The sequence below is a fragment of the Neophocaena asiaeorientalis genome, unplaced genomic scaffold (genome assembly GCF_003031525.2).
Source record: "Neophocaena asiaeorientalis asiaeorientalis breed wild unplaced genomic scaffold, Neophocaena_asiaeorientalis_V1.1 scaffold246, whole genome shotgun sequence".
In the NCBI taxonomy this organism is placed as follows: Eukaryota; Metazoa; Chordata; class Mammalia; order Artiodactyla; family Phocoenidae; genus Neophocaena; species Neophocaena asiaeorientalis.
This window is the reverse complement of record NW_020174551.1, coordinates 199606-213353: the sequence shown is the minus strand read 5'-3', so window position 1 is coordinate 213353 and position 13748 is coordinate 199606. Positions and strand designations below refer to the sequence as shown.

The 13748-nt window shown below is 37.2% G+C and overlaps 1 protein-coding gene across 1 annotated transcript in view; it reads left to right on the top strand.

Moving 5' to 3' along the window:
* Nucleotides 1–13748, top strand: part of RFTN2 (raftlin family member 2) — a 61546-nt gene that overhangs the window by 11002 nt on the left and 36796 nt on the right. The window contains exons 2-5 of the mRNA XM_024757396.1: nt 3280–3463; nt 5034–5148; nt 8850–9129; nt 12122–12325. Coding sequence (XP_024613164.1) covers nt 3280–3463; nt 5034–5148; nt 8850–9129; nt 12122–12325 — 783 coding nt within the window. The remainder of the gene's footprint in view (nt 1–3279; nt 3464–5033; nt 5149–8849; nt 9130–12121; nt 12326–13748) is intronic.

The window sequence follows — 13748 nt, the reverse complement described above, 5'->3', positions numbered from 1 at the left end:
TTTGGGGGGGGGGGGGGGGGGCTTGTGGGATCTTAGTTCCCCCACCGGGATTGAACCCCGGCCCTCAGCAGTGAAAGCGAGGAGTCCTAACCACTGGACCACCAGGGAAGTCCCCCTAGAGTCTATTTTCTAAACTACTGCTCCATGAGCACCCTGGAGCTCTGTTCACTGAATATGTTAATGTTACAACCAATTTTTCATTCAGTTGGTCCTTTAACAAGTGTTTCTCAAGCACTTATCATAATTGTCATGTCTATGCCGAGTGCTATTTATCAAAAGACACAGACCTCCAAATAGAAGAACATGCACATTTGAGACAGTTGAATAATTAATGTAAAGCACTGGGCCCAAAATGACATGATCTTTACAAAAACTTATGTGTAAGATATGCTTATTAGTACTGATGTACAATTTTTTTTCTCCCTTTGTAACTTTACTGGATTTCTCAGTTTGTAATTCTTCTCAAAACTTCTGTGTGTGTGTCCTTGTGTTTCAGGCATTAACATTTCTTTTGCATTGAACTCAAGACAATAACCTTACTTTATCGAAAGTGCAAGAGGATGTAGATTAGACTAGAAAAGCTGGATTTGTTCCACTGACACAAAATTTCTCTGACATCGCCAGAGAACAAGGTGTTCCTTAGAAATACATTCTCTACCTGAACAGGAACCTCTTTAAGCACCAAAGTCCTTCTGTTATAGCTATCTTCTTGTGATTCTATTTAATGTGTTACAAAATTCTGCCTTTGAAAACCTTGTTCTGAAACAATAGAACGGAGGGAATGATTTCATTATCATTATCAATCGGGCCAATGAAGTGTAGAAAGTCCTTTAAGAGACCTCAGGCTGTAAAGTTTTTACAGTTCTTTTATCTAGTTTTATAATTCGTTTTATTCCCTCTGATGTCATCTGTCCCCCTTGCTGCCATCACTGTGTCCTTGCTACTTCTATCCCAGTAGGGGTTCCAAGCCTCCACCAAAAGACTTAGCACTAGACCTGAGATGCTTTTAAGTTGTACACACAAACACAGAATTAATAACATTGAATCTCATAGTCAGAAAGCTGTGCCCTTTTCAGTTCTTTTTAAGCCTTCCAATCAGGTTGGAGTTACTACGTCTTTAACACCTCCCTAATGGCTAATTCTCCCTTTCAACAAAGAGAGAGCAGGGCTGTGGCTCAGTCCTTGGCAGATAACAGTATCCAGCTAGAATTTGATAAGTATTTTCTTTTTGTTGTATTTATTTGTAGGTAATTTTCTACTTATGGTAAGTGATTCTGGTTTTATGCCTTTAAGGAATTCTCAGTCTAACAGCAGAGACAAACACATAAACAAGTATCTATAATACAGATTGATAAGGGAACTAGTAGAATGCACAGCACAGAGGAAGGAATGATTAACTCAACTTGGGGAGCAGGAAAGGAAATGAAGTTCTGGCAACATGAAACAGTGTGCCAGGCTCAGGAGCTCCCGTAGTTCAGTCCTGCCAAAGCAAGATGTACAAGGAAAAGGATGACAAGAGTGAAAGCTGAATAAGTAGACAGAGGCCAGACTATGAAGATTCTTTCGTATCATGCTAAGCATTTCCATTTTCTACTATAAGCAATGAGATCCATTAAAAGATGGAAATTTTCTTTAAATTTTTGTAGGATTAGTATATAGTTCTAAAAATAAGTTTAGGCTATGTTTCATTCCTTAGTCTTAACAGTTTATTCTGGTTTATAGTTTTTTAGTTCCTTTGTTTGGAAATCAGGGTTGATAGTTAAAATACTAAAAAAGTAAGACCAAATGAATCACAGAGTGATTGCCACACAACCATGCGGAACTGGGTCATTTTGCAATGAAATCCAGCTGTTTCTTCCAAAACCAGGATCAGTCTCTTTGTTTTTATTCCTATTCATAATGATGAAAATATATTGTAGATTAGCTTAAATCCAGAAGAGGATGAAAATTTGAGTAAATGGATTCATGCTGGTTTATATAACTTTTCTTTGAGTGCTTTATTTTCATTTGAGAAGTTGGCATGAACCCACGTGAATCCAAGTGGTGGATTTCTGTTCCATCACGTGGATATTAATGTAAGAGGAGGTAGGGATTTCCTCTGACCCTTCTTCCTTGTCTGCTTCTCAACCTACTTCCTGTGTTTGGGCAATTAACAGCAGCTATTTTCTGGACAGCACTGACCACACTGACAGAAGACCAACAGCCAGCACTGCCCCTACCTGGAGTTCATTTCATATGTTTTGTTATTCAAGAGATAGCCAAACTGCAGCTCCATTTCTAGTTATTAAGTCTTGGTTGTTTTCCAGAAAATGAGAAATATTGTCACAGAAAATGAAGTTGCTTTTAAAATTAATACTGCTAGAACATTCATCTTCCCATATAACACACCCTTTTCCTTTTACTAAAAACTATACAGATTGTACTATTCTATAGTTTCTACAGATTTGCCCTGCTTCAAAGGAATGTTTCAACTGCATATCAATGTTGCGTTTAAATTTCCTGTGTATTTAGAATTCTTACTTATTAAGAAGAACTTCTGGTTGCCTTTACTTTTTCCATTTCTTTACTCAAGTATTTATATAAGTGCCGTAAGAAACTATTTTTAGTTTCCCAGAAAAACTTAAAACACGATTTTTTTGATCCTTGGTGGCGCAGTGGTTAAGAATCCACCTGCCAGTGCAGGGGACATGGGTTCAATCCCTGGTCCGGGAAGATCCCACATGCTGCGGAGCAACTAAGCCCGCGAGCCACAACTACTGAGCCTGCGTGCCCTAGAGCCTGCATGCCACAACTACTGAGCCCACGTGCTGCAACTACTGAAGCCCACACACCTAGAGCCCGTGCTCCACAGCAAGAGAAGCCACCACAATGAGAAGCCTGTGCACTACAACGAAAAGTAGCCCTGCTCACCACAACTAGAGAAAGCCCATCGTGCAGCAACGAAGACCCAACAGAGCCAAAAATAAATAAATTTTTTAAAAAATGTGTCTTTAAATAAATAAATTAAATAAAACTGCCTTATTTGAAATATATATATAGGGCATTGTATTTCTACTTTAAGACATATTGGTAATACTAAATATCTGCCAGCTGCTAAGAGTACTTTTGCTTTTTCTGAAATTAAATTAGAAAATATATAATACCTGTTAGCATAACTTTATTTGAGATTAAATCATATGGATACGTTTCCTATTCATTAGTATTATCATACGTAGATAGAAATAATATGTAATTCAACTTTATGAATGTGCAAATCTCTCTTTGCATTTGATGTTTCAGCTTCGCCAAACCCAGAAGTAATCAAGATAAATTCAATTCTGGATATAGTAACAAAAGTGGAAGACTACTATCTTAAAGGATATATTGTTGGGGCTATTCATCCTGTTATACAACCTGTTGGGCAGCAAAAACACCTGCCTGCAAGTTACCTATACAGGGTGGTGCTATCACGCTTGAAATTAAGGTAAGCCTGACACTCCAGAAAACTGTCATACTAAGAAGCTGTTGAGAGAGACAGTTTTCTTTGGCTAAAAGCAAAGCAAGTTTGAACAAAGTGATGGAGAATAAAGGATAATTCAGGGTTTTGGCTTAAGGCACATTTTCCAGCAGTTGAACCTCGATTGGGAGAAGGAAACTTAAATCTCCTTCCTTAAAACTTCTCATAGATTTAGCCCCTTGCAGACAAACAGGTCCTAGGTAAGGATGTCAGTGAAAAATGGGAAAGGAAAATAGACTCAAGAAACACCTGAAAGCTGATATAGCAACTTCATCAGATGAGGGGGTATCAATTAGCTATATCCTATCACTGGGCTAAAAGAGCTGACTGAACAAGTCCACTTTCACTGAGCGTTTTTTTTGAACTGTCCTGTATTGTTTTATTAATAGTGGCAACAGAAACTATCTCTAACTTCCAAAACTTTTACAGCAAAAAGGCCTACATGCCAAGTTCTCACAAACTGGATAGATCTCTTATCAGCTTTTTCCAAAAAATAGGATGGGAAAGCCAGAAAGCCATCCATTTTAGGTTCTTTTTTAACTTTTTTAATAGCTGTTTTTCCAAACAATACTACAAACGTTTTTGCCAACCAAGCTTGTATGTTTCATAATATTCAAAATACCGTTACTCCTTCCAGTGAAGAATGAAAATAACCAGACCAATGTCTTTGATTAACACATTAAATTTTTTTTACACAACTCTCCAACTGTATCAAAATCATCTCAAAAACCAGGGTAAAAACTGTGTTTTCTCTTTATAGCGACTTTAACTATGAAAGGGCTAAGCTGAGAAGGGAAAATGAAATAAGAGAAAAAGAGAGAAAACAGGAAAATTGGAAAAAAAAGAAGAGGCTTTTTAAAATCCCAGATGTGCTTTTTAGGGACACTGTCTGCTACTGAGTAACTAACTGCCCACTTACACATGTCTGAGAGGGCGTGTACACAAGCAGCTTTCACCATGACAGGGCACCTCATCAGATATTTACTAGTTCAAGCATTACTAAGGAAATATGCCATTTACCACACCATAGCAACACTTATGTCCTAATTACAAATCTTACAAACCAAGGATAAATTATTTTTCTCTTTTCGCATTACTTCAAATAGATTTAGCAGTGCCCTGCCAGGGCTAAGAATAATCAAGGGGTGAAGATCAGAAAAGAAGAAAAAGGAAAAAGACAGGACAATATTTATCTGCACTTAAATAGGATTGTTACTTGTGCTTTTGTACAATAATGAGGTATAACAGTGATCTAAAATCATTTCTCATAACTTATCAAAACAACAGACGCGGAGCTTTTCTTTCATGTTAAATTAGAAATTAAATTAATAGAGGTTTTAATTAAGGAAATCTAAATTAATAGAAGTTATTGTGTTTTTCCAATATTTTTACATAAGAAGACAGCCATTAGAGTCGAAATAACAAAGAAAAAGGATTGCCTTGAACTTACTTGTGAGTTACTCGCTCATTTTCACATGAGCGTATTAGCTGAAAATCAGCAATTGGCTTCCAACCATAAACATATTCTCTGTTACAGCACGAAGCATTCGACAGCACCCAGTGGACAAAGACGCCCAAGGCTTGTGATTGAGGAATGTCCTCTAACTTTTGAGACACAAACAAATGACGTAGCAAAAGAACTGATAGAAAAGGTACTAAAAGTATACATTTTTTCATGGGATATTGAGAAATATTTCATATTTCTTCTTCATCAATTTCCTTTCCTACTTTAAAAAGAACGGGAAAATGATAGGTGACTTAGTCCACCAGAATTTAAAACAAATTGAAGCACAGGTACCAAATTGTAGAGTTAAAAACAGAAATACAGGCCAGTGAAACAGAATGGAAATGCCAGAAATAGATTTATACATATATAAGAAGTTTCATAACAAACCTGATGAAATAAAAATGGGGGAACAACCATTACTGCGTAAGTGCTGCTGGGAAAATGGGCAATTGTTCTATAGAAAATAGACTCCACACATTTCACATGAGTTAAAGAGGTAATTTTTTCAAGTGCAAAAAATCTGAAAGAAAATGGAAGAGTGGACATATTTAATTATGAATAGATTGAGTAATTTGAGTTTGAATATATAAATATAAGTTATATACTAGGAAAAAAAGAATCGGGGGGAAATCTGCAGCAAATGTGTCTTATAGAAGCTTCATCTTCTGAATATATATGAAATGAATACAAACGCATGAAAGTATATTCAGTCTTGAATGGACAGACAGAATCCATGGACAGAAAGGAAACACAAATAACAAAGAGACATTTGGCAAAGGGTTCAACCTAACTAATAATTTTTAATGTAAATAACTACTGAGAAGTAATAACTTAGCAGTATTAACTGAGAAATTAAATTGAAAATATTAAATTCAATGTTGGAAAGACCTTTAAGAAAACATTCATATACAATGCAATTGGCATTGTAATAAATTAGTACAGAGTTTCTGAATACCAGTTTGGTAATAAAAGCCATAAATCTTGTTTTATTTTGTGACCCAGTAATTTCCTCTTTAGGAGTCCATTCCAAGAAATTAATTGAAAAGGGAAAAATCATGTTTATACAAAGATATTTTAATCAACAGTGAATAGGGGCCAAATTCTCAACAAGTGGAAAACTGAGAAGGAAGCATTGGTCTATCAATATGATAGACTATTTTATGGGCATTGAACATGACAACTATCTTAACTGCTGAGAGAAAAAAGTCTATTCAATGGAACTTAATTGAACCTTAAATGAAAAATTGAACACTATATGTATATTGATTAAAACCAAAAAAAAAGAATTGTACATTCATAAGTATTCTAAACTGACAGGATTTGATGGTGAAAGTTTGGGTTTTTTTTTTTAATTTTAGTTGCATTGTCATATGTGTAAGGTTTAGCTTTTATTTAAATGCATACTGCCAAAAACCTAAGGCATTTCCTGTCAAATAAGAAACTGTGAAATTTGTTCGCTGTTTCTATTTTTCCCAAGCTTTAAATGACCGTGTGTGTAAGATTATCTGTGGTTTGTGTTTAGCCAGTTAGAGCTGCCAATGATACTTCCCATTTAGATATAAAGTCACCATTTAATAGGGTTTTTCAGGAACAGTCTTTGAAACTAGATTTTTATAAACAAGGTACACATTCTATTTACTACTACTATTCTGGGAAAAAAAATTTTTTTTTCTGGGAATAAATCCACTCCAGAAACAAAAATCTAACTGCTAATTTAGTCTCAATAGATCATCATGAGAGCATTCGTTTTGTATTTGACTTCCTGGACACAAAGATCTATTTAAACAGGAAAGTACTGTTATTTCAGCAATTAGAGTAATGGGGTTATTTTATGAAAAGAAAAGCTTCAGGAAAAATAGCACGTGAAATATTTGAACATTGCCCCGTGTATGAGCAAGAACAATAGATGAGTGCCAAATATTATTTTTGAACGGCTGCCTGATATAAAGAGTTGATTGTTAAACAGCTAGATTTTAAGTCATTTTAACATTATGTCAATGTTTGCTCTTTTTTTTAATTTAGATTTACAAGTGTTTTCCCCAGGATTTTTAAATAAAAATCACATGAAAAACATCAATCTTGCAACTTAAAAAACGGAAAAGACAGTAATACTCTGTATCATACCAGCTTTTCCAGATAAAACTTTTTAGTAATAGAGAAAGCCTTCTGCAATTTTCCCCCCAAATCAACAAATAAGACCTAGAGAAAGCACTGACATTAAATTTACCGGTTTTTACCTTCCTCCTCACCACCCCCTTCTCCTCTCCCGGGAAACCTGAAATAAAGGACAATTTATGGTTATTTTTAAGGCTTCTTGCAGTGTCACAGTCTTAATGTGTTAATTTATAGGAGTAAATGATATTGTGCCAGCAGTGTTTGTCCAAGCTCCATACACCCACACCCTCTGTCCGTCTCAGCTAAGTTACAGCAGCCTCCATTGCTGTCTGGTTTCACCCTGCTTCTTCCTGGCCTTTTTCATTCCATTTTATTTCTGACTATAGACGTTTGCACTTGCAACCTCCATCATAACTCTTTCTTCGCCTCCCAGGTGAATTTAAAACATTTAAAATGTTTAAAACAGTGGCCGTATAAAAGATGTTGCTATTTCTTCATTTTAACTTATTTAACGAGTACTTATAGAGCACCTGTAGGTACAAAACATTGCAACACAAAAGTGAGTAAGATAGTGCCTGCCCTCAAAAGAATGGTCAGCTTAACACAGGAGAAAGACGTGGACACAAAAAGAACAAAGAAATGATGCAAAAGCAGAGAAAGAGAAAAGTGTTGAGCATGAAAGTAATCACTCTTAGGGTCTCAAATTATTTCACTGGCATTATTTCATGTGCTTCCGAACCCTATTCTTTAACTGATAGGACTGAATCTAATCATGCGTATTTGGCCCAGAAAGGAGATAATAGTACCAAGATATAAGCAAATCAGAAACTTCTTAAGAGTGGTAGTATGAATTGGGCTTATGCATTATATGTATGCATTTGTCAAGAATTAGTCTTTTAACAGTTTTCTTTACACACAAGCAAGCAAAGCTGTATGTTTTCTGCTTTTAAATTAATGTCTCTTCTTTATTATTAAGATGTATTTGTTTTTTGTTTTTTTTTTAATGGAGGAGAAAGAAAGAGTGGCCTTATTTCTTCGCCAGGCAAAGAGGGAACACAGTAGCCTAGCGCCTCAAGAACTCTGCCCCTCTCCCTGGGGAATAGGAAGCAGTCAGTAATGCTATTTTTGAGGATTTCTTGGGATAGTTTTGAATTTTGCTTCAACTAGAGAAACCATTGTTAACAGGGCTACAAAAATCATGCTATGGAATTATCAGTTCTTCCCAAATAGTAACCTCTTGGAGAAAATATAATTTTAAAATTAATTAATTAATTTACTTATTTGTTTGTTCGTTTATTTATTTATTTTGGCTGTGCTGGGTCTTGGTTGAGGCACGCGGGCTCTTCATTGCGGCGCAGGCTTCTCTAGTTGCCGCACGCGCGGGCTTAGCTGCAGTATGTGGGATCTTAGTTCCCCAACCAGGGATCAAACCTGCATTGGTAGTGCAGAGTCTTCACTACTGGACCACCAGAGAAGTCCCGAAAATATAATTCTTGTTTTCACAGTTTCTAAAATGTATCAGTTCTGTTTGAAGAAACCACCAACATAGTGTGACAGGGTCTTAGGATTCTTGCTATATTAGAGGTCATTAATTTGTTTATGAATGGGTCTTTACTGGTCCATTTACTCCTTTTCTAATGGATTTCCTTAATAAGCCTGAAGGTTAATTGATAAAGCAATCAATGCAAATGAAGTTTACATTTTGTTCTACCGTGTCTTTTTAAACTTCAGATTAATGGAGGTGCTAAAAGAGGAATGAAATTTGTTGGATTCATATCACAGCACTGTCCACCACTTAAATTCTGCAATGGAACCAACCATGATGGAGATACAGAATCAGCACTACATGTGAGACACAGTTCAGAGGAAAACTGTAAAATTTGGAATGAAGGAACATTAAGTGGGCAATCATCTGAAAGTGGAATTGAGGAAGAACTACATCATGAAAGTGGACAGTGTCAAATGGAACGAGATGGCAGCCCCAGTTTCTCTAAATCAAGAAAGGGAGAAGGTAACAGACAAGATGAGTAGAAATAGAAATATTAGTTTAAATTTAGCAAAAATATGTTTTTAAGGGTTTTTTAACAAATATGAGGCAAATTAAATCTCTAATGATTATAAAGATGAAAAAACTAGTATAAACTTGTCTTGATTTTTTTTAATTATTGCACCTGGAATAAGGTAGTGCAGTTTTCCGAACAGTTATCCCTAGCATGGTCATACAACACCATCCACATAACGAAACTTTGTGTTGAAAACTGGTTCCCATTTAGTCATACACCAACTCCTCTGTAAAATGGAGGCTGTGCATGTATACCAAAAAAGTGATTCTGTAAAGAAAGCTGCTCTGATTTATGTTTCTCCCTATAAACAGTGTGTGAGAATTTTAGTTATGGCCTTTCCCATTTCATGGGTACTTTTCACCTTTGAAGTTAATTGGCTTTATTTGATCACCAGTTAGAATATTAAAATGCACATCATGATGAAACAACTAATATAACAATAGTGCCTGCATTCTTCTTCTTTTTTTTAAATTTATTTTTGGCTGCACTGGGTCTTTGCTGCTGCACGGGAGCCTTCTCCAATTGCGGCGAGAAGGGGCCACTCCTCGCTGCGGCGTGCGGGCCTCTCATTGCAGTGGCTTCTCCCGTTGCAGAGCACGGGCTCTAGCCATGCAGGCTTCAGTAGCTGTGGCTTGTGGGCTCTAGAGCACAGGCTCAGTAGTTGTGGCTCACGGGCCTAGTCGCTCTGCGGCACATGGGATCATCCCGGACCAGGGCTCGAACCCCATGTCCCCCATATTGACAGGTAGATTCTTAACCAATGTGCCACCAGGGAAGCCCGTGCCTGCACTCTTAAATAACTTTAAACAATAGTTTTATTCTTCTTTGCAGCTAGCAAGGCTTCCAAGAAGTTGAGAGTATTTTTTAATGTATTTCGGACTGTTCTAAGTTTTCTGATACATTTACGGGCACGCTTTAAAAAGCACTAATAAAGAAAATCAAAGACTATGTACACCTTAGAGTTAAGAGTCTGCAGCCAGACAGCCTCAGTGTCTTTAATAGAAAGGGTGTTGTTGTGAGTAGACATGAGATGTCTACAAAGTGCTTACCCCAGTGCCTGGCACAGAATAGACTATTAAGTTAGCTGCTATTAACTGATCCTTTGATCAGTGTTGGTGCTAAGGCCACACACACTGGTGGCATCGGCTTTCTGGGTTGTGATGAGATTGCTCAGTATTCGTGCATGGCAGAGACCCACTGGACCACGGTCAACACAGCCTCCTTAAGAAAGGACCCAGGAATTCCCTGGTGGCGCGGTGGTTGAGAGTCCGCCTGCCGATGCAGGGGACACGGCTTCGTGCCCCGGTCCGGGAAGATCTCACATGCCACGGAGCGACTGGGCCCGTGAGCCATGGCTGCTGAGCCTGCGCGTCCGGAGCCTGTGCTCTGCAATGGGAGAGGCCACAACAGTGAGAGGCCCGCGGACCGCAAAAAAAAAAAAAAGAAAGGACCCAGAGCATTTCCCAACTCATCATCACACCACCTCACCACCACCAACACCCTCTCATTTTTCTACCAGTTCCCTAGCTAACAACCACCCTGATTTTCCTGCAGAGTGCAAAATTTAGGAATGTAAATTTAGGAATGTAAGAGTTGTTGGAGTTGTGGCCAGAGAGCTACCCACTATATTCCACCCACAGCTACCTATAAACTCCTGCTGGTTCCCATCCTAACTTTGATTAGATCAGGTGTCTGTTCCAAGTTTTTTAAGTTTCAAATCCAGTATGCTACTTAATTTAATTATCAGTCTTTAGATTCTGCTTTCTATTTATTTTAAAACCCTATATTTTTTTATAACTTTTCTATGGCAGTGGTTGGTTCTTAACTTTTGGTGCTGGGGGGTAGGAGTGAGAGCAATAGCGATGGGGGCTGGGGGGAGACCAACAAAAGACCTCTTGGAGAGTCTGGTGAAATCCATGGAGACTCACCCAGAAAAACACACATAACACACATACCCCTAATACTCTGTGATACAAGTGGTGTTAGACTTCCTAAAACACAACCATAAATGTGGGTCCATAGACCCCCAAGTTAAGAATTTGCTAACTTGTAAAGTATATGATCCAGCAGTTCCATGTCTAAGTATACATTCTAGAGTCACTCTCACATATGTGTCCAAGGAATGAATAATGTTTGTAATAACAAAAATTCAGAAATAATGTATATTTCCATCAACAGGAGAAAAGTAAACTGGAATGCTATATAGCAGTTAAACTAAATGAATAAGATCTATATGTATTAATTACACTTCAAAAGCATAATGTTGAACAAGAAAATCAACTTATAGATTGATACATACAGTATAATACCATTTTTTAAGAACTTTTTAAACTGAAAAACATTGTTTTTAAACAGCAAAACATCATTTATGTGTAAAGAAATGTGTATTAAAAGAATAAAAGAGCTTGCATGAGAATAATAAACACAAAATTCATTACAGTAGCTATTTCTGGAGAATAGGATTAGGGGAGATACATCTTGAGCCTCAAGTACATCCATTTCTCATTTCCTTGAAAAAAATCTGAAGCAAACCTGGCCCAATGTTAACATTTGGTAAAGCTGAATGGTGGCTAATTTTATTATTCTGTATGCTTGTTTGTGTGCTTGAAATAGCTCATGATTAATTAAAAAAAAAAAAATTTTAGGGCTTCCCTGGTGGCACAGCGGTTGAGAGTCCGCCTGCCGATGCAGGGGACACAGGTTCATGTCCCCGTCCGGGAAGATCCCACATGCCGCAGAGCGGCTGGGCCCGTGAGCCATGGCCGCTGGGCCTGCACATCCGGAGCCTGTGCTCCGCAACAGGAGAGGCCACAACAGTGAGAGGCCCGCGTACCGCAAAAAAAAACAAAAAACAAACAAACAAAAAAAACTATTTTAGGAATCTTTTCAATAAAATTATAGTTTTCCCCTTTTTTCTTCCTTCTGAACACCTATCCTCAGATAACAAGTTGTATACAGTCTTCAATGATTTTGAGGATGAATCAACCTGCTGGACCTATCAGGAAGGCATCTTGTCAATGAAAGTAACGAGAAAAGGCTCTGTTGTTAGTACACTCGATGCCGATTGGCTGGAGTTAACTACATTTTATTATAAACAAGGCTTGTCTTTAATCGATTCTTTTGTATGCTGGGAAACATCTAAAGGTAAGTTTTATATTATGATATGTTGATATCTAAAGAATTTGACCTTGCGTCAGGGTTGGTGGAAATGTTTTTGCCTCTCAAGTTCAATGGCTAAAAGGACAGATATTATTTTTTTGAATTTTATTTTATTTACTTATTTATTTCTTATACAGCAAGTTAAAAGGACAGATATTATTCCTAAGAAAATAGATTCGAATTATTACACAACTCTGTAGCTTTAATTTAGAAGCTTAACCATCCTATGTGGTACTATTATAATGTGATATTTGCTGTTGGGTTGTGACTATCAGAAATGGACAAACCACTGTGTGATTAATTAGTAGGATTTTCCAAATAAGATGTACTACAGCAGCCCAATCAGGAGGTTTATGATGACATTTGACAATTACTATCCAAATTTATTACACTAGCCCAATTTTGGAGACTACCTACCATGTCCTCCAGTCTAAACCTGACTTCTTCTAAAATTCGTATAGAAAAATAAACTTTGGTTCAGAAAATTATATTGATCTATATTTATTTATGCCTTCCCCTTATCTTTCATCTTTATCTAACCTTCTTCTTTTAGTTACAATGGGATATGTAATCATTCATGTCTATCATAAAAACAAACAAATCTTTCCAAAAATTATTTCTAAAGAAAGTGTTTTTTAAAAGAGATTAGTGCTGGGACTTCCCTGGTGGCGCAGTGGTTAAGAATCCACCTGCCAATGCAGGGGACACAGGTTCGAGCCCTGGTCCGGGAAGATCCCACAAGCTACAGAGCAACTAAGCCTGTGTGCCACAACTACTGAGCCTGCGTGCCACAACTACTGAAGCCCACGTACCTAGAGCCTGTGCTCCGCAACAAGAGAAGCTACCGCAATGAGAAGCCCACACACCTCAATGAAGAATAGCCCCTGCTCTCCGCAACTAGAGAAAGCCTGCGCACAGCAAGGAAGACCCAACGCAGCCAAAAATAAATAAATAAATAAATTTATTTTTAAAAAATAAAAGAGATTAGTGCTAAAAAAAAAAAAAGAACAAAGATAGTAAAGAGACTGGAAAAATGCATTAGGAAGGATGGAGGTTATGAAAATCAGGATAGTTAGGGACCATGACTCGAGGTTAGAGGAAGGAATGAAAAAGAAAATAAAATGAGATCTCAATAAACCCTATTATTATTAAATCAGCCTAGTGATACCTTAACTAATACAACTAAAGACTTTGGATGATTATTTAAAATTATCGAGTCATGTTCCAATAGGTCCCTTTAAGTAGCAACCAAGAGTAAGGATCTAGCTCATTGGAGCACCCCATGAAGCACCCCAAAAAACATCACCTTGCATAGTGCTTGGCACTTAGCAAGTGCTCAGTAAATATTTATTAGTATTTTTGGTTACTGGAAACTCCTTCCAAGTTGATCTTTTATGGAAATAGCCAG